At 54.6% G+C, this 20,404-nt stretch overlaps 1 protein-coding gene across 2 annotated transcripts in view; it reads left to right on the forward strand.

Annotated features, from left to right (window-relative positions):
* Positions 1-20,404, forward strand: part of LOC132407354 (adenylate kinase isoenzyme 1-like) — a 186,550-nt gene that overhangs the window by 93,011 nt on the left and 73,135 nt on the right. For both annotated transcript variants that reach the window (XM_059993717.1, XM_059993716.1), the window contains exon 8: positions 5,637-5,713. In XM_059993717.1, the coding sequence (XP_059849700.1) occupies positions 5,637-5,713 (77 nt within the window). The remainder of the gene's footprint in view (positions 1-5,636; positions 5,714-20,404) is intronic.

The following is a 20,404-nucleotide window of genomic DNA, read 5'->3' on the forward strand; positions in this document are numbered from 1 at the left end:
GAGTAGAGTTAGGACATTCAAGTCCCCCCCACCCCCCCGGTACAGGAGTAGAGTTAGGACATTCAAGTTCCCCCCACCCCCCCCGGTACAGGAGTAGAGTTAGGACATTCAAGTCCCCCCCACCCCCCCCGGTACAGGAGTAGAGTTAGGACATTCAAGTCCCCCCCACCCCCGGTACAGGAGTAGAGTTAGGACATTCAAGTCCCCCCCACCCCCCGGTACAGGAGTAGAGTTAGGACATTCAAGTCCCCCCCCCCCGGTACAGGAGTAGAGTTAGGACATTCAAGTCCCCCCCACCCCCCCGGTACAGGAGTAGAGTTAGGACATTCAAGTCCCACCCCCCCCGGTACAGGAGTAGAGTTAGGACATTCAAGTCCCCCCCACCCCGGTACAGGAGTAGAGTTAGGACATTCAAGTCCCCCCCACCCCCCCCGGTACAGGAGTAGAGTTAGGACATTCAAGTCCCCCCCCTCTTCAAGTCCCCCCCCTCCCCGGTACAGGAGTAGAGTTAGGACATTCAAGTCCCCCCCCTCTTCAAGTCCCCCCCACCCCCCCGGTACAGGAGTAGAGTTAGGACATTCAAGTCCCCCCCTCTTCAAGTCCCCCCCACCCCCCCGGTACAGGAGTAGAGTTAGGACATTCAAGTCCCCCCACCCCCCCGGTACAGGAGTAGAGTTAGGACATTCAAGTCCCACCCCCCCCGGTACAGGAGTAGAGTTAGGACATTCAAGTCCCCCCACCCCGGTACAGGAGTAGAGTTAGGACATTCAAGTCCCCCCCACCCCCCCGGTACAGGAGTAGAGTTAGGACATTCAAGTCCCACCCCCCGGTACAGGAGTAGAGTTAGGACATTCAAGTCCCCCCCCCCCCGGTACAGGAGTAGAGTTAGGACATTCAAGTCCCCCCCACCCCCCCGGTACAGGAGTAGAGTTAGGACATTCAAGTCCCACCCCCCGGTACAGGAGTAGAGTTAGGACATTCAAGTCCCCCCCCCCCCGGTACAGGAGTAGAGTTAGGACATTCAAGTCCCCCCCACCCCCCCGGTACAGGAGTAGAGTTAGGACATTCAAGTCCCCCCCCCGGCACAGGAGTAGAGTTAGGACATTCAAGTTCCCCCACCCCCCCGGCACAGGAGTAGAGTTAGGACATTCAAGTCCCCCCTCCCTCGGTACAGGAGTAGAGTTAGGACATTCAAGTCCCCCCCCCGGCACAGGAGTAGAGTTAGGACATTCAAGTTCCCCCCACCCCCCCGGTACAGGAGTAGAGTTAGGACATTCAAGTCCCCCCCCCCCCCCGGTACAGGAGTAGAGTTAGGACATTCAAGTCCCCCCCACCCCCCCGGTACAGGAGTAGAGTTAGGACATTCAAGTTCCCCCCCCCGGTACAGGAGTAGAGTTAGGACATTCAAGTCCCACCCCCCCCGGTACAGGAGTAGAGTTAGGACATTCAAGTCCCCCCCACCCCGGTACAGGAGTAGAGTTAGGACATTCAAGTCCCCCCCCTCTTCAAGTCCCCCCCACCCCCCCGGTACAGGAGTAGAGTTAGGACATTCAAGTCCCCCCCCCCCGGTACAGGAGTAGAGTTAGGACATTCAAGTCCCCCCCCCCCGGTACAGGAGTAGAGTTAGGACATTCAAGTCCCCCCCCCCCCCCGGTACAGGAGTAGAGTTAGGACATTCAAGTCCCCCCCCCCCCCCCCCGGTACAGGAGTAGAGTTAGGACATTCAAGTCCCCCCCCCTCGGCACAGGAGTAGAGTTAGGACATTCAAGTCCCCCCCCCTCGGCACAGGAGTAGAGTTAGGACATTCAAGTCCCACCCCCCGGTACAGGAGTAGAGTTAGGACATTCAAGTCCCCCCCCCCCCGGTACAGGAGTAGAGTTAGGACATTCAAGTCCCACCCCCCCCGGTACAGGAGTAGAGTTAGGACATTCAAGTCCCCCCCACCCCCCCGGTACAGGAGTAGAGTTAGGACATTCAAGTCCCCCCCACCCCCCCGGTACAGGAGTAGAGTTAGGACATTCAAGTCCCCCCCACCCCCCCGGTACAGGAGTAGAGTTAGGACATTCAAGTCCCCCCCACCCCCCCGGTACAGGAGTAGAGTTAGGACATTCAAGTCCCCCCCACCCCCCCGGTACAGGAGTAGAGTTAGGACATTCAAGTCCCCCCCACCCCCCCGGTACAGGAGTAGAGTTAGGACATTCAAGTCCCCCCCACCCCCCCGGTACAGGAGTAGAGTTAGGACATTCAAGTCCCCCCCACCCCCCCGGTACAGGAGTAGAGTTAGGACATTCAAGTCCCCCCCCGGTACAGGAGTAGAGTTAGGACATTCAAGTCCCCCCCACCCCCCCGGTACAGGAGTAGAGTTAGGACATTCAAGTCCCCCCCACCCCCCCGGTACAGGAGTAGAGTTAGGACATTCAAGTCCCCCCCACCCCCCCGGTACAGGAGTAGAGTTAGGACATTCAAGTCCCCCCCCCCCCCCCCCCCCCGGTACAGGAGTAGAGTTAGGACATTCAAGTCCCCCCCACCCCCCCGGTACAGGAGTAGAGTTAGGACATTCAAGTCCCCCCCACCCCCCCGGTACAGGAGTAGAGTTAGGACATTCAAGTTCCCCCCCCCGGTACAGGAGTAGAGTTAGGACATTCAAGTCCCCCCCCCGGTACAGGAGTAGAGTTAGGACATTCAAGTTCCCCCCACCCCCCCCGGTACAGGTGTAGAGTTAGGACATTCAAGTTCCCCCCTCCCCGGTACAGGAGTAGAGTTAGGACATTCAAGTCCCCCCCCCCCCCCGGTACAGGAGTAGAGTTAGGACATTCAAGTTCCCCCCCCCCCCCCGGTACAGGAGTAGAGTTAGGACATTCAAGTCCCACCCCCCGGTACAGGAGTAGAGTTAGGACATTCAAGTCCCACCCACCCCCCCCCCCGGCACAGGAGTAGAGTTAGGACATTCAAGTTCCCCCCACCCCCCCGGTACAGGAGTAGAGTTAGGACATTCAAGTCCCCCCCCCCCCGGTACAGGAGTAGAGTTAGGACATTCAAGTTCCCCCCCCCGGTACAGGAGTAGAGTTAGGACATTCAAGTCCCCCCCCCCCCCCGGTACAGGAGTAGAGTTAGGACATTCAAGTCCCCCCCCCCCCGGTACAGGAGTAGAGTTAGGACATTCAAGTCCCCCCCCCCCCCCGGTACAGGAGTAGAGTTAGGACATTCAAGTCCCCCCCCCCCCGGTACAGGAGTAGAGTTAGGACATTCAAGTCCCCCCCCCCCCCCCGGTACAGGAGTAGAGTTAGGACATTCAAGTCCCCCCCCCCCCGGTACAGGAGTAGAGTTAGGACATTCAAGTCCCCCCCCCCCCGGTACAGGAGTAGAGTTAAGACATTCAAGTCCCACCCCCCGGTACAGGAGTAGAGTTAGGACATTCAAGTCCCCCCCCCTCGGCACAGGAGTAGAGTTAGGACATTCAAGTCCCCCCCACCCCCCCGGTACAGGAGTAGAGTTAGGACATTCAAGTCCCACCCCCCCCGGTACAGGAGTAGAGTTAGGACATTCAAGTCCCCCCTCCCTCGGTACAGGAGTAGAGTTAGGACATTCAAGCCCCCCCCCCCCCCCCGGTACAGGAGTAGAGTTAGGACATTCAAGTCCCCCCCCCCCCCGGCACAGGAGTAGAGTTAGGACATTCAAGTCCCACCCCCCCCGGTACAGGAGTAGAGTTAGGACATTCAAGTCCCCCCCCCCCCCGGTACAGGAGTAGAGTTAGGACATTCAAGTCCCCCCCCCCCCCGGTACAGGAGTAGAGTTAGGACATTCAAGCCCCCCCCCCCCCCCCCCGGTACAGGAGTAGAGTTAGGACATTCAAGTCCCCCCCCCCCCCCCGGTACAGGAGTAGAGTTAAGACATTCAAGTTCCCCCCACCCCCCCCGGCACAGGAGTAGAGTTAGGACATTCAAGTCCCCCCCCCCCGGTACAGGAGTAGAGTTAGGACATTCAAGCCCCCCCCCCCCCCCCCGGTACAGGAGTAGAGTTAGGACATTCAAGTCCCCCCCCCCCGGTACAGGAGTAGAGTTAGGACATTCAAGCCCCCCCCCCCCCCCGGCACAGGAGTAGAGTTAGGACATTCAAGTCCCACCCCCCCCGGTACAGGAGTAGAGTTAGGACATTCAAGTCCCCCCCCCCCCCCCGGTACAGGAGTAGAGTTAGGACATTCAAGTCCCCCCCCCCCCCGGTACAGGAGTAGAGTTAGGACATTCAAGCCCCCCCCCCCCCCCCCTCCGGCACAGGAGTAGAGTTAGGACATTCAAGTCCCCCCCACCCCCCCGGTACAGGAGTAGAGTTAGGACATTCAAGTTCCCCCCACCCCCCCCGGTACAGGAGTAGAGTTAGGACATTCAAGTTCCCCCCTCCCCGGTACAGGAGTAGAGTTAGGACATTCAAGTTCCCCCCCCTCCCCGGTACAGGAGTAGAGTTAGGACATTCAAGTTCCCCCCTCCCCGGTACAGGAGTAGAGTTAGGACATTCAAGTTCCCCCCTCCCCGGTACAGGAGTAGAGTTAGGACATTCAAGTCCCCCTCCCCGGTACAGGAGTAGAGTTAGGACATTCAAGTTCCCCCCTCCCCGGTACAGGAGTAGAGTTAGGACATTCAAGTTCCCCCCCTCCCCCCGGTACAGGAGTAGAGTTAGGACATTCAAGTTCCCCCCACCCGATACAGGAGTAGAGTTAGGACATTCAAGTCCCCCCTCCCTCGGTACAGGAGTAGAGTTAGGACATTCAAGTCCCCCCCCCCGGTACAGGAGTAGAGTTAGGACATTCAAGTTCCCACCCCCCGGTACAGGAGTAGAGTTAGGACATTCAAGTCCCCCCCCCCCCCGGTACAGGAGTAGAGTTAAGACATTCAAGTCCCACCCCCCGGTACAGGAGTAGAGTTAGGACATTCAAGTCCCCCCCCCCCCGGTACAGGAGTAGAGTTAGGACATTCAAGTCCCCCCTCCCTCGGTACAGGAGTAGAGTTAAGACATTCAAGTCCCACCCCCCGGTACAGGAGTAGAGTTAGGACATTCAAGTCCCCCCCCCCCCCGGTACAGGAGTAGAGTTAGGACATTCAAGTCCCACCCCCCGGTACAGGAGTAGAGTTAGGACATTCAAGTCCCCCCCCCGGGTACAGGAGTAGAGTTAGGCCATTCAAGTCTCTCCCCCCCCCCCCCCCCGTAACCTTTGACACCCTTGCTAATCAAGAACCTGTCAACCTCCCCTTGACTTGGCCAGCGACAGTTTCACCCCAGTCTGTCTAAAGCAGGCCCCTTCCTGGGGTCCAGAGTCTCTTCTGTGAGTGGGAGTTTGGGAACCCCTGTATTAAAGAAATTCCTCCTCACCCTTCATCCGAGGCTGTCCCCTCTGGTCCTAGACTCTCCCTCTCCACATCCACTCTCTTGGCCTTTCAATATTCTGAAGGTTTCAATGAGATCCCCTCTGATTCTTCCAAACTCCAGTGCGTACAGTCCCTGAGCCATCAGACACTCCCCATACACTAAACCTCTGAGTTCCAGGCATTCAGCACAGCTCGTCTGCAGGGACAGGCGGCGGTGTTCATCTTGTCCGAGTGTCCAGTGGTGGTTTCAGTTCATCGTCTCTTTGTTCCTTTCAGAGGCAGCTGCTGAGGAGACACGACAGTTTACCGACAAGGCCGCCAGACCCCCGGAGAGGCCGGAACCACTTGTTCAGGTGAGTGACAGCTGATATTCCCGGCCTGCCTTGCACAATCAATCCTGATGCATGTTGAGAGTCACATGCTAGGCCTCCCTTCCGCTGGGACTGCGGAACAACGGGACAAGAGCGTGGGCATTGTAGCTTCCTACGGTCGGAACCTGTTGGCTGCTTCGTAAGACAAACCTCCACAGAAAGGGAGGGAGACGCGGTCCCAAAAGTCCATTCTCCTGACCCACTGGTGAAATGTTTTTGAAGTGTAGTCGGTCCCCTGATGTAGGGATGGTAAAAGGAAACTTGTGCACCCTGGTCTCCCTCATTCCCGCACAACGAAAGGACTGCATATGTGTAGTGCTGGTTACGGCATTGCCAAACGGAATGTTGTTAATGTGGAGTCTCTGTAAGCAAGGCAGCCATTTTATACACAGCGCTCGAGAGTAACTCAGTGCAGTAAAACTCCACTCTTCCATCTCAGTTCTGCTGAACTGGAAACTTTCCAGATTATTGGATTTATTCAATTTAATACTCCAACACACTTACAATTCACATTTTAGACGTTACGTGGATGTACAATAAACCCAAAAAGCCTGGTAATGTTAAAGGGAGCATAGGAAATGGAATCTAGTGAATTCCAACAGAACGCAGAAACAGGGTCTTGGTGTGGGAATCCCAGGCCTCAGAGTCTTCAAGGAAACATGGGAATCGGAAGTTCCGGCTGTTGATGGGATCGTGGAAATCCTTTTTTTTAACAAAATCCTTTATTACAAATTTCGGTGCTGTACAATATATGCAAAACAGTGGCAAACACAATTACTGCACTACAAATAGACAATAGACATTACACCAGAATGTTGCCATCCCTATCCACGATGGCATTCACACCCCGCGGAGCCCAACGGTTTCGAAACTCCTCCAAGGCCGCTGTGGACTGCGTGTGTTCCTTTTCAATAGTTACCCGGGCACGAACATAAAAATGGGTGTGTCAAGCAGAGTGTGGGAAATCCCAGGTTCCCGGAAAGCCGAGGAGAACGCGCGGCACAGGTGTGGGAATCACATGACTTTGAGTGTCGAAGGGGGTGTGGAATCCCCGGAATGAGGGAATCCTGGTCCCGGAGAGCAGGAATCCCGAGCTGCCGAGTGAGAATCCTGGTCCCGGAGTGCAGGAATCCCGAGCTGCAGAGTGAGAATCCTGGTCCCGGAGTGCAGGAATCCCGAGCTGCAGAGTGAGAATCCTGGTCCCGGAGTGCAGGAATCCTGGTCCCGGAGTGCAGGAATCCTGGTCCCGGAGTGCAGGAATCCTGGTCCCGGAGTGCAGGAATCCCGAGCTGCCGAGTGAGAATCCCGGTCCCGGAGTGCAGGAATCCTGGTCCCGGAGTGCAGGAATCCTGGTCCCGGAGTGCAGGAATCCCGAGCTGCCGAGTGAGAATCCCGGTCCCGGAGTGCAGGAATCCCGAGCTGCAGGGTGAGAATCCTGGTCCCGGAGTGCAGGAATCCCGAGCTGCCGAGTGAGAATCCTGGTCCCAGAGTGCAGGAATCCCGAGCTGCAGGGTGAGAATCCTGTTCCCGGAGTGCAGGAATCCCGAGCTGCCGAGTGAGAATCCTGGTCCCGGAGTGCAGGAATCCCGAGCTGCAGGGTGAGAATCCTGGTCCCGGAGTGCAGGAATCCCGAGCTGCAGAGTGAGAATCCTGGTCCCGGAGTGCAGGAATCCTGGTCCCGGAGTGCAGGAATCCCAAGCTGCAGAGTGAGAATCCTGGTCCCGGAGTGCAGGAATCCCGAGCTGCCGAGTGAGAATCCTGGTCCCGGAGTGCAGGAATCCCGAGCTGCAGGGTGAGAATCCTGGTCCCGGAGTGCAGGAATCCCGAGCTGCCGAGTGAGAATCCTGGTCCCGGAGTGCAGGAATCCCGAGCTGCAGGGTGAGAATCCTGGTCCCAGAGTGCAGGAATCCCTAGCTGCAGGGTGAGAATCCTGGTCCCAGAGTGCAGGAATCCCGAGCTGCCGAGTGAGAATCCTGGTCCCGGAGTGCAGGAATCCCGAGCTGCCGAGTGAGAATCCTGGTCCCGGAGTGCAGGAATCTCGAGCTGCCGAGTGAGAATCCTGGTCCCAGAGTGCAGGAATCCCGAGCTGCAGGGTGAGAATCCTGGTCCCGGAGTGCAGGAATCCCGAGCTGCCGAGTGAGAATCCTGGTCCCAGAGTGCAGGAATCCCGAGCTGCCGAGTGAGAATCCTGGTCCCAGAGTGCAGGAATCCCGAGCTGCAGGGTGAGAATCCTGGTCCCAGAGTGCAGGAATCCCGAGCTGCAGGGTGAGAATCCTGGTCCCAGAGTGCAGGAATCCCGAGCTGCCGAGTGAGAATCCTGGTCCCGGAGTGCAGGAATCCCGAGCTGCCGAGTGAGAATCCTGGTCCCGGAGTGCAGGAATCTCGAGCTGCCGAGTGAGAATCCTGGTCCCGGAGTGCCTGGACATCAGCATCTGGTGAGCCTGTGGTTGAACTGATAGAAACTCCAAACAATGTAATAGCGGGTAGTTGAAGTTTGGATGTAATCTGAATATTGTAATGCAACCTGCTGGCCAGAGGCTCCCTGACAAAGTGCTTTTGCATCTTTGACATCCCTGTTATAGAGTAGGCAGGGCCTCTGTTGATTACAAGGCCCAGCATCTCCTGTAGGGTTGTGCTTACTGAGGAGATCCCTGCAGCATCAGTCTCCTCGAGTGGGATTTCAACCCTGTAACTTCAGGCTCTTTGGAGGAGTGGAGTCAGTTTAACAGGAGTGGAGTCGGTTTGACGGGGCTGGGGTCAGTTTGACAGGAGTGGAGTCGGTTTGACGGGGCTGGGGTCAGTTTGACAGGAGTGGAGTCGGTTTGACAGGAGTGGTGTTGGTTTGGCGGGGCTGGGGTCAGTTTGACAGGAGTGGAGTCGGTTTGACGGGGCTGGGGTCAGTTTGACAGGAGTGGAGTTGGTTTGACAGGAGTGGAGTTGGTTTGACAGGAGTGGAGTTGGTTTGACAGGAGTGGAGTTGGTTTGACAGGAGTGGAGTTGGTTTGACAGGAGTGGAGTTGGTTTGACAGGAGTGGAGTTGGTTTGACAGGAGTGGAGTTGGTTTGACAGGAGTGGAGTTGGTTTGACAGGAGTGGAGTTGGTTTGACAGGAGTGGAGTTGGTTTGACAGGAGTGGAGTTGGTTTGACAGGAGTTGAGTCGGTTTGACGGGGCTGGGGTCGGTTTGACAGGAGTGGAGTCGGTTTGACAGGAGTTGAGTCAGTTTGACGGGGCTGGGGTCAGTTTGACAGGAGTGGAGTTGGTTTGACAGGAGTGGAGTTGGTTTGACAGGAGTGGAGTTGGTTTGACAGGAGTGGAGTTGGTTTGACAGGAGTTGAGTTGGTTTGACAGGAGTTGAGTTGGTTTGACAGGAGTTGAGTTGGTTTGACAGGAGTGGAGTCGGTTTGACAGGAGTGGAGTCGGTTTGACAGGAGTGGAGTCGGTTTGACAGGAGTGGAGTCGGTTTGACAGGAGTGGAGTCGGTTTGACAGGAGTGGAGTCGGTTTGACAGGAGTGGAGTCGGTTTGACAGGAGTGGAGTCGGTTTGACAGGAGTGGAGTCGGTTTGACAGGAGTGGAGTCGGTTTGACAGGAGTGGAGTCGGTTTGACAGGAGTGGAGTCGGTTTGACAGGAGTGGGGTCGGTTTGACAGGAGTGGGGTCGGTTCGACGGGGCTGGGGTCAGTTTGACAGGAGTGGAGTTGGTTTGACGGGGCTGGGGTCAGTTTGACAGGTGTGTGGTCAGTTTAACAGGAGTGGAGTTGGTTTGACAGGGCTGGTGTCAGTTTGACAGGAGTGTGGTCAGTTTAACAGGAGTGGAGTTGGTTTGACGGGGCTGGGGTCAGTTTGACAGGAGTGGAGTTGGTTTGACGGGGCTGTGGTCAGTTTGACAGGAGTGGAATTGGTTTGACGGGGCTGTGGTCAGTTTAACAGGAGTGGAATTGGTTTGACGGGGCTGGGGTCAGGTTGACAGGAGTGGGGTTGGTTTGACGGGGCTGGGGTCAGTTTGACAGGAGTGGAATTGGTTTGACGGGGCTGGAGTCAGTTTGACAGGAGTGGGGTCGGTTTGACAGGAGTGGAGTCGGTTTGGCGGGGCTGGGGTCAGTTTAACAGGAGTGGAGTTGGTTCGACGGGGCTGGGGTCAGTTTGACAGGAGTGGGGTTGGTTTGACGGGGCTGGGGTCAGTTTGACAGGAGTGGAATTGGTTTGACGGGGCTGGAGTCAGTTTGACAGGAGTGGGGTCGGTTTGACAGGAGTGGAGTTGGTTTGACGGGGCTGGGGTCAGTTTAACAGGAGTGGAGTTGGTTCGACGGGGCTGGGGTCAGTTTGACAGGAGTGGAGTTGGTTTGACGGGGCTGGGGTCAGTTTAACAGGAGTGGAGTTGGTTTGACGGGGCTGGAGTCAGTTTAACAGGAGTGGAATTGGTTTGATGGGGCTGGGGTCAGTTTGACAGGAGTGGAGTTGGTTTGACGGGGCTGGGGTCAGTTTGACAGGAGTGGAGTCGGTTTGACAGGAGTTGAGTCAGTTTGACGGGGCTGGGGTCGGTTTGACAGGAGTGGAGTCGGTTTGACGGGGCTGGGGTCAGTTTGACAGGAGTGGAGTTGGTTTGACGGGGCTGGGGTCGGTTTGACAGGAGTGGAGTCGGTTTGACGGGGCTGGAGTCAGTTTGACAGGAGTGTGGTCAGTTTGACAGGAGTGGAATTGGTTTGACGGGGCTGGGGTCAGTTTAACAGGAGTGGAGTCGGTTTGGCGGGGCTGGGGTCAGTTTAACAGGAGTGGAGTTGGTTTGGTGGGGCTGGGGTCAGTTTGACAGGAGTGGAGTTGGTTTGGCGGGGCTGGAGTCAGTTTAACAGGAGTGGGGTCGGTTTGACAGGAGTGGAGTCGGTTTGGCGGGGCTGGGGTCAGTTTAACAGGAGTGGAGTTGGTTCGACGGGGCTGGGGTCAGTTTGACAGGAGTGTAGTTGGTTTGGCGGGGCTGGGGTCAGTTTAACAGGAGTGGAGTTGGTTCGACGGGGCTGGGGTCAGTTTGACAGGAGTGGAGTTGGTTTGGCGGGGCTGGGGTCAGTTTAACAGGAGTGGAGTTGGTTCGACGGGGCTGGGGTCAGTTTGACAGGAGTGTAGTTGGTTTGGCGGGGCTGGGGTCAGTTTAACAGGAGTGGAGTTGGTTCGACGGGGCTGGGGTCAGTTTGACAGGAGTGGAGTTGGTTTGGCGGGGCTGGGGTCAGTTTAACAGGAGTGGAGTTGGTTTGACGGGGCTGGAGTCAGTTTGACAGGAGTGGAGTTGGTTTGGCGGGGCTGGGGTCAGTTTAACAGGAGTGGAGTTGGTTCGACAGGGCTGGGGTCAGTTTGACAGGAGTGGAGTTGGTTTGACGGGGCTGGGGTCAGTTTAACAGGAGTGGAGTTGGTTTGACGGGGCTGGAGTCAGTTTAACAGGAGTGGAGTTGATTTGACGGGGCTGGGGTCAGTTTGACAGGAGTGGAGTTGGTTTGACGGGGCTGGGGTCAGTTTAACAGGAGTGGAGTTGGTTTGACGGGGCTGGAGTCAGTTTAACAGGAGTGGAGTTGATTTGACGGGGCTGGGGTCAGTTTGACAGGAGTGGAGTTGGTTCGACGGGGCTGGGGTCAGTTTGACAGGAGTGGAGTTGGTTTGACGGGGCTGGGGTCAGTTTGACAGGTGTGTGGTCAGTTTAACAGGAGTGGAGTTGGTTTGACGGGGCTGGGGTCAGTTTGACAGGAGTGGAGTTGGTTTGACGGGGCTGTGGTCAGTTTAACAGGAGTGGAGTTGGTTTGACGGGGCTGGAGTCAGTTTGACAGGAGTGGAGTTGGTTTGACGGGGCTGGGGTCAGTTTGACAGGAGTGGAGTTGGTTTGACGGGGCTGTGGTCAGTTTAACAGGAGTGGAATTGGTTTGACGGGGCTGGGGTCAGGTTGACAGGAGTGGGGTTGGTTTGACGGGGCTGGGGTCAGTTTGACAGGAGTGGAATTGGTTTGACGGGGCTGGAGTCAGTTTGACAGGAGTGGGGTCGGTTTGACAGGAGTGGAGTCGGTTTGGCGGGGCTGGGGTCAGTTTAACAGGAGTGGAGTTGGTTCGACGGGGCTGGGGTCAGTTTGACAGGAGTGGAGTTGGTTTGACGGGGCTGGGGTCAGTTTAACAGGAGTGGAGTTGGTTTGACGGGGCTGGAGTCAGTTTAACAGGAGTGGAATTGGTTTGACGGGGCTGGGGTCTGTTTGACAGGAGTGTGGTCAGTTTAACAGGAGTGGAGTTGGTTTGACGGGGCTGGGGTCAGTTTAACAGGAGTGGAGTTGGTTTGACGGGGCTGGGGTCAGTTTGACAGGAGTGGAGTTGGTTTGACGGGGCTGGAGTCAGTTTGACAGGAGTGGGGTCGGTTTGACAGGAGTGGAGTCGGTTTGGCGGGGCTGGGGTCAGTTTAACAGGAGTGGAGTTGGTTCGACGGGGCTGGGGTCAGTTTGACAGGAGTGGAGTTGGTTTGGCGGGGCTGGGGTCAGTTTAACAGGAGTGGAGTTGGTTCGACGGGGCTGGGGTCAGTTTGACAGGAGTGGAGTTGGTTTGACGGGGCTGGGGTCAGTTTGACAGGAGTGAAGTTGGTTTGATGGGGCCGGAGTCAGTTTGACAGGAGTGCGGTCAGTTTGACAGGTGTGGAGTTGGTTTGGCGGGGTTGGAGTCAGTTTAACAGGAGTGGAGTTGGTTTGACGGGGCTGGAGTCAGTTTGACAGGAGTGGAGTTGGTTTGACGGGGCTGGGGTCAGTTTGACAGGAGTGGAGTTGGTTTGACGGGGCTGGGGTCAGTTTGACAGGAGTGAAGTTGGTTTGATGGGGCCGGAGTCAGTTTGACAGGAGTGCGGTCAGTTTGACAGGTGTGGAGTTGGTTTGGCGGGGTTGGAGTCAATTTGACAGGAGTGTGGTCAGTTTAACAGGAGTGGAGTTGGTTTGGCGGGGTTGGAGTCAGTTTAACAGGAGTGGAGTTGGTTTGACGGGGCTGGAGTCAATTTGACAGGAGTGTGGTCAGTTTAACAGGAGTGAAGTTGGTTTGACGGGGCTGGGGTCAGTTTGACAGGAGTGGGGTCGGTTTGACGGGGCTGGGGTCAGGTTGACAGGAGTGGAGTTGGTTTGACGGGGCTGGGGTCAGTTTGACAGGAGTGGAGTTGGTTTGACGGGGCTGGAGTCAGTTTGACAGGAGTGGAGTTGGTTTGACGGGGCTGGGGTCAGTTTGACAGGAGTGAAGTTGGTTTGATGGGGCCGGAGTCAGTTTGACAGGAGTGCGGTCAGTTTGACAGGTGTGGAGTTGGTTTGGCGGGGTTGGAGTCAGTTTAACAGGAGTGGAGTTGGTTTGACGGGGCTGGAGTCAATTTGACAGGAGTGTGGTCAGTTTAACAGGAGTGGAGTTGGTTTGGCGGGGTTGGAGTCAGTTTAACAGGAGTGGAGTTGGTTTGATGGGGCTGGGGTCAGTTTGACAGGTGTGTGGTCAGTTTAACAGGAGTGGAGTTGGTTTGATGGGCTGGGGTCAGTTTGACAGGAGTGGAGTTGGTTTGACGGGGCTGGGGTCAGTTTAACAGGAGTGGAGTTGGTTTGACGGGGCTGGAGTCAGTTTAACAGGAGTGGAATTGGTTTGATGGGGCTGGGGTCAGTTTGACAGGAGTGGAGTTGGTTTGACGGGGCTGGGGTCAGTTTGACAGGAGTGGAGTCGGTTTGACAGGAGTTGAGTCAGTTTGACGGGGCTGGGGTCGGTTTGACAGGAGTGGAGTCGGTTTGACGGGGCTGGGGTCAGTTTGACAGGAGTGGAGTTGGTTTGACGGGGCTGGGGTCGGTTTGACAGGAGTGGAGTCGGTTTGACGGGGCTGGAGTCAGTTTGACAGGAGTGTGGTCAGTTTGACAGGAGTGGAATTGGTTTGACGGGGCTGGGGTCAGTTTAACAGGAGTGGAGTCGGTTTGGCGGGGCTGGGGTCAGTTTAACAGGAGTGGAGTTGGTTTGGTGGGGCTGGGGTCAGTTTGACAGGAGTGGAGTTGGTTTGGCGGGGCTGGAGTCAGTTTAACAGGAGTGGGGTCGGTTTGACAGGAGTGGAGTCGGTTTGGCGGGGCTGGGGTCAGTTTAACAGGAGTGGAGTTGGTTCGACGGGGCTGGGGTCAGTTTGACAGGAGTGTAGTTGGTTTGGCGGGGCTGGGGTCAGTTTAACAGGAGTGGAGTTGGTTCGACGGGGCTGGGGTCAGTTTGACAGGAGTGGAGTTGGTTTGGCGGGGCTGGGGTCAGTTTAACAGGAGTGGAGTTGGTTTGACGGGGCTGGAGTCAGTTTGACAGGAGTGGAGTTGGTTTGGCGGGGCTGGGGTCAGTTTAACAGGAGTGGAGTTGGTTCGACAGGGCTGGGGTCAGTTTGACAGGAGTGGAGTTGGTTTGACGGGGCTGGGGTCAGTTTAACAGGAGTGGAGTTGGTTTGACGGGGCTGGAGTCAGTTTAACAGGAGTGGAGTTGATTTGACGGGGCTGGGGTCAGTTTGACAGGAGTGGAGTTGGTTCGACGGGGCTGGGGTCAGTTTGACAGGAGTGGAGTTGGTTTGACGGGGCTGGGGTCAGTTTGACAGGTGTGTGGTCAGTTTAACAGGAGTGGAGTTGGTTTGACGGGGCTGGGGTCAGTTTGACAGGAGTGGAGTTGGTTTGACGGGGCTGTGGTCAGTTTAACAGGAGTGGAGTTGGTTTGACGGGGCTGGAGTCAGTTTGACAGGAGTGGAGTTGGTTTGACGGGGCTGGGGTCAGTTTGACAGGAGTGGAGTTGGTTTGACGGGGCTGTGGTCAGTTTAACAGGAGTGGAATTGGTTTGACGGGGCTGGGGTCAGGTTGACAGGAGTGGGGTTGGTTTGACGGGGCTGGGGTCAGTTTGACAGGAGTGGAGTTGGTTTGACGGGGCTGGAGTCAGTTTGACAGGAGTGGAGTTGGTTTGACGGGGCTGGAGTCAGTTTAACAGGAGTGGAATTGGTTTGACGGGGCTGGGGTCTGTTTGACAGGAGTGTGGTCAGTTTAACAGGAGTGGAGTTGGTTTGACGGGGCTGGGGTCAGTTTAACAGGAGTGGAGTTGGTTTGACGGGGCTGGGGTCAGTTTGACAGGAGTGGAGTTGGTTTGACGGGGCTGGAGTCAGTTTGACAGGAGTGGGGTCGGTTTGACAGGAGTGGAGTCGGTTTGGCGGGGCTGGGGTCAGTTTAACAGGAGTGGAGTTGGTTCGACGGGGCTGGGGTCAGTTTGACAGGAGTGGAGTTGGTTTGGCGGGGCTGGGGTCAGTTTAACAGGAGTGGAGTTGGTTCGACGGGGCTGGGGTCAGTTTGACAGGAGTGGAGTTGGTTTGACGGGGCTGGGGTCAGTTTGACAGGAGTGAAGTTGGTTTGATGGGGCCGGAGTCAGTTTGACAGGAGTGCGGTCAGTTTGACAGGTGTGGAGTTGGTTTGGCGGGGTTGGAGTCAGTTTAACAGGAGTGGAGTTGGTTTGACGGGGCTGGAGTCAGTTTGACAGGAGTGGAGTTGGTTTGACGGGGCTGGGGTCAGTTTGACAGGAGTGGAGTTGGTTTGACGGGGCTGGGGTCAGTTTGACAGGAGTGAAGTTGGTTTGATGGGGCCGGAGTCAGTTTGACAGGAGTGCGGTCAGTTTGACAGGTGTGGAGTTGGTTTGGCGGGGTTGGAGTCAATTTGACAGGAGTGTGGTCAGTTTAACAGGAGTGGAGTTGGTTTGGCGGGGTTGGAGTCAGTTTAACAGGAGTGGAGTTGGTTTGACGGGGCTGGAGTCAATTTGACAGGAGTGTGGTCAGTTTAACAGGAGTGAAGTTGGTTTGACGGGGCTGGGGTCAGTTTGACAGGAGTGGGGTCGGTTTGACGGGGCTGGGGTCAGGTTGACAGGAGTGGAGTTGGTTTGACGGGGCTGGGGTCAGTTTGACAGGAGTGGAGTTGGTTTGACGGGGCTGGAGTCAGTTTGACAGGAGTGGAGTTGGTTTGACGGGGCTGGGGTCAGTTTGACAGGAGTGAAGTTGGTTTGATGGGGCCGGAGTCAGTTTGACAGGAGTGCGGTCAGTTTGACAGGTGTGGAGTTGGTTTGGCGGGGTTGGAGTCAGTTTAACAGGAGTGGAGTTGGTTTGACGGGGCTGGAGTCAATTTGACAGGAGTGTGGTCAGTTTAACAGGAGTGGAGTTGGTTTGGCGGGGTTGGAGTCAGTTTAACAGGAGTGGAGTTGGTTTGACGGGGCTGGGGTCAGTTTGACAGGTGTGTGGTCAGTTTAACAGGAGTGGAGTTGGTTTGACGGGGCTGGGGTCAGTTTGACAGGAGTGGAGTTGGTTTGACGGGGCTGGGGTCAGTTTAACAGGAGTGGAGTTGGTTTGACGGGGCTGGAGTCAGTTTGACAGGAGTGCGGTCAGTTTGACAGGTGTGGAGTTGGTTTGGCGGGGTTGGAGTCAGTTTAACAGGAGTGGAGTTGGTTTGACGGGGCTGGAGTCAATTTGACAGGAGTGTGTTCAGTTTAACAGGAGTGGAGTTGGTTTGGCGGGGTTGGAGTCAGTTTAACAGGAGTGGAGTTGGTTTGACGGGGCTGGAGTCAATTTGACAGGAGTGTGGTCAGTTTAACAGGAGTGAAGTTGGTTTGACGGGGCTGGGGTCAGTTTGACAGGAGTGGAGTTGGTTTGACGGGGCTGGGGTCAGTTTGACAGGAGTGGAGTTGGTTTGGTGGGGCTGTGGTCAGTTTGACAGGAGTGGAATTGGTTTGACGGGGCTGGGGTCAGTTTGACAGGAGTGTGGTCAGTTTAACAGGAGTGGAGTTGGTTTGACGGGACTGGGGTCAGTTTAACAGGAGTGGAGTTGATTTGACGGGGCTGGAGTCAGTTTAACAGGAGTGGAGTTGGTTTGACGGGGCTGTGGTCAGTTTGACAGGAGTGTGGTCAGTTTAACAGGAGTGGAGTTGGTTTGACGGGACTGGGGTCAGTTTAACAGGAGTGGAGTTGGTTTGAGAGGGCTGGGGTCAGTTTGACAGGAGTGGAGTTGGTTTGGCGGGGCTGGGGTCAGTTTAACAGGAGTGGAGTTGGTTTGATGGGACTGGAGTCAGTTTAACAGGAGTGGAGTTGGTTTGACGGGGCTGGGGTCTGTTTCACAGGAGTGGGGTCAGTTTAAAAGCCCTAGGGAGGCTGATCACATTGAACGGGAGTGCAAATGAGAGAGGGAGGCAGCCCATGGAACTACGGGAGCTGTGTCCACAGCCTTTCAGCTGTCCCTTGTGTTGGCCATGAGTACAGCTGCAGGTCCTGAGTATTCCTACTGGGAAATCTGTCTTTGAACCAACCAAAAACATGGCACCTTTCCCTGGCCAAACTCCCCCAGATGAGGAAGGAAAGACAGCGAGTTTAAGAGGGATGTCTACAGACTGCAGACACGCACTTGAGGGCAGAATAGCTGAACTGGCAGACAATATTGATTATATCAAACTGGGAATGGTGCCCATTAAAGAAATGATCTGTCAGCCAGCAGGTGAACACTCTGGGGCCTGTCTAATAGCCAAGGAGTCATTCAGCTCAGTTCAGACCTCTTCATTCTGTATCAAAGTAATGTAGTGGGGTTGCTTGTGTCTCCCTGAGAGAGCAGATTACTGGGAATCAATGTCGGGATGGGATTTGGCTTTGATTTCAATAACTATGATGCTCTGAAGTGTGCTGAGTGACTGCCTCACCACAATTCACAGGCAGCGGGATTGGTGGGTACGATTCATTGATGGTATATTCATTGCGGGTTCGATTCATTGTGGGTACGATTCATTGTGGGTACATTCATTGTTGGTATGGTTCATTGTGGGTACGGTTCATTGTGGGTTCGGGTCATTGTGGGTACGATTCATTGTGGGTTCGGTTCATTGTGGGTACGATTCATTGTGGGTTCGATTCATTGTGGGTTCTGTTCATTAGTGGTTCGGTTCATTGTGGGTTCGATTCATTGTGGGTTCGATTCATTGTGGGTTCGGTTCATTGTGGGTTCGGTTCATTGTGGGTTCGGTTCATTGTGGGTTCGGTTCATTGCGGGTTCGGTTCATTGCGGGTTCGGTTCATTGCGGGTTCGGTTCATTGCGGGTTCGGTTCATTGCGGGTTCGGTTCATTGCGGGTTCGGTTCATTGCGGGTTCGGTTCATTGCGGGTTCGGTTCATTGTGGGTTCGGTTCATTGTTGGTACATTCATTGTGGGTACGATTCATTAGTGGTTCGGTTCATTGTTGGTATATTCATTGTGGGTTCGGTTCATTGTGGGTTCGGTTCATTGTTGGTACATTCATTGTGGGTACGATTCATTGTGGGTTCGGTTCATTGTGGGTTCGGTTCATTGCGGGTACGATTCATTGCGGGTACGATTCATTGCGGGTTCGATTCATTGCGGGTTCGATTCATTGCGGGTACGGTTCATTGCGGGTACGGTTCATTGCGGGTACGGTTCATTGTGGGTACATTCATTGTGGGTACATTCATTGTGGGTACATTCATTGTGGGTACATTCATTGTGGGTACATTCATTGTGGGTACGATTCATTGTGGGTACGATTCATTGTGGGTACGATTCATTGTGGGTTCGGTTCATTGTGGGTTCGGTTCATTGTGGGTTCGGTTCATTGTGGGTTCGGTTCATTGTGGGTTCGGTTCATTGTGGGTACGGTTCATTGTGGGTACGGTTCATTGTGGGTACGATTCATTGTGGGTACGTTTCATTGTGGGTTCGGTTCATTGTGGGTTCGGTTCATTGTTGGTATATTCATTGTGGGTACGATTCATTGTGGGTTCGGTTCATTGTGGGTACGATTCATTGTGGGTTCGGTTCATTGTGGGTACGGTTCATTGTTGGTATATTCATTGTGGGTACGATTCATTGTGGGTACGGTTCATTGTTGGTATGTTCATTGTTGGTATATTCATTGTGGGTACGGTTCATTGTTGGTATATTCATTGTGGGTTCGGTTCATTGTTGGTATATTCATTGTGGGTTCGGTTCATTGTGGGTTCGGTTCATTGTGGGTTCGGTTCATTGTGGGTTCGGTTCATTGTGGGTTCGGTTCATTGTGGGTACGGTTCATTGTGGGTACGGTTCATTGTGGGTACATTCATTGTGGGTACATTCATTGTGGGTACATTCATTGTGGGAACGGTTCATTGTTGGTATATTCATTGTGGGTACGATTCATTGTGGGTTCGGTTCATTGTGGGTTCGGTTCATTGTGGGTACGGTTCATTGTGGGTACATTCATTGTGGGTTCGGTTCATTGTGGGTTCGGTTCATTGTGGGTTCGGTTCATTGTGGGTTCGGTTCATTGTGGGTACGATTCATTGTGGGTACGATTCATTGTGGGTTCGGTTCATTGTGGGTTCGGTTCATTGTGGGTTCGGTTCATTGTGGGTTCGATTCATTGTGGGTACGGTTCATTGTGGGTACGGTTCATTGTGGGTACGGTTCATTGTGGGTACGATTCATTGTGGGTTCGGTTCATTGTGGGTTCGGTTCATTGTGGGTTCGATTCATTGTGGGTTCGGTTCATTGTGGGTACGGTTCATTGTGGGTTCGGTTCATTGTGGGTACGGTTCATTGTGGGTTCGGTTCATTGTGGGTTCGGTTCATTGTGGGTTCGGTTCATTGTGGGTACGGTTCATTGTGGGTACGGTTCATTGTGGGTACGATTCATTGTGGGTACATTCATTGTGGGTACATTCATTGTGGGTACATTCATTGTGGGTACATTCATTGTGGGTACATTCATTGTGGGTACATTCATTAGTGGTTCGGTTCATTGTGGGTACGGTTCATTGTGGGTACGGTTCATTGTGGGTACGACTCATTGTGGGTTCGGTTCATTGTGGGTACGGTTCATTGTTGGTATATTCATTGTTGGTATATTCATTGTGGGTACGGTTCATTGTGGGTTCGGTTCATTGTGGGTTCGGTTCATTGTGGGTACGGTTCATTGTGGGTTCGGTTCATTGTGGGTACGGTTCATTGTTGGTATATTCATTGTTGGTATATTCATTGTGGGTACGGTTCATTGTGGGTTCGGTTCATTGTGGGTTCGGTTCATTGTGGGTTCGGTTCATTGTGGGTTCGGTTCATTGTGGGTTCGGTTCATTGTGGGTTCGGTTCATTGTTGGTATATTCATTGTTGGTATATTCATTGTGGGTACGGTTCATTGTTGGTATATTCATTGTTGGTATATTCATTGTGGGTACATTCATTAGTGGTTCGGTTCATTGTGGGTTCGGTTCATTGTGGGTTCGGTTCATTGTGGGTTCGGTTCATTGTGGGTTCGGTTCATTGTGGGTTCGGTTCATTGTGGGTTCGGTTCATTGTGGGTTCGGTTCATTGTGGGTTCGGTTCATTGTGGGTTCGGTTCATTGTGGGTACGGTTCATTGTGGGTACGGTTCATTGTGGGTTCGGTTCATTGTGGGTTCGGTTCATTGTGGGTACGGTTCATTGTTGGTATATTCATTGTGGGTACGATTCATTGTGGGTACGATTCATTGTGGGTACGATTCATTGTGGGTACATTCATTGTTGGTATATTCATTGCGGGTACGGTTCATTGCGGGTACGGTTCATTGCGGGTACGGTTCATTGTTGGTACGGTTCATTGTTGGTACGGTTCATTGTTGGTACGGTTCATTGTTGGTACGATTCA

The sequence above is a fragment of the Hypanus sabinus genome, chromosome 18 (assembly GCF_030144855.1).
Source record: "Hypanus sabinus isolate sHypSab1 chromosome 18, sHypSab1.hap1, whole genome shotgun sequence".
NCBI lineage: Eukaryota > Metazoa > Chordata > Chondrichthyes > Myliobatiformes > Dasyatidae > Hypanus > Hypanus sabinus.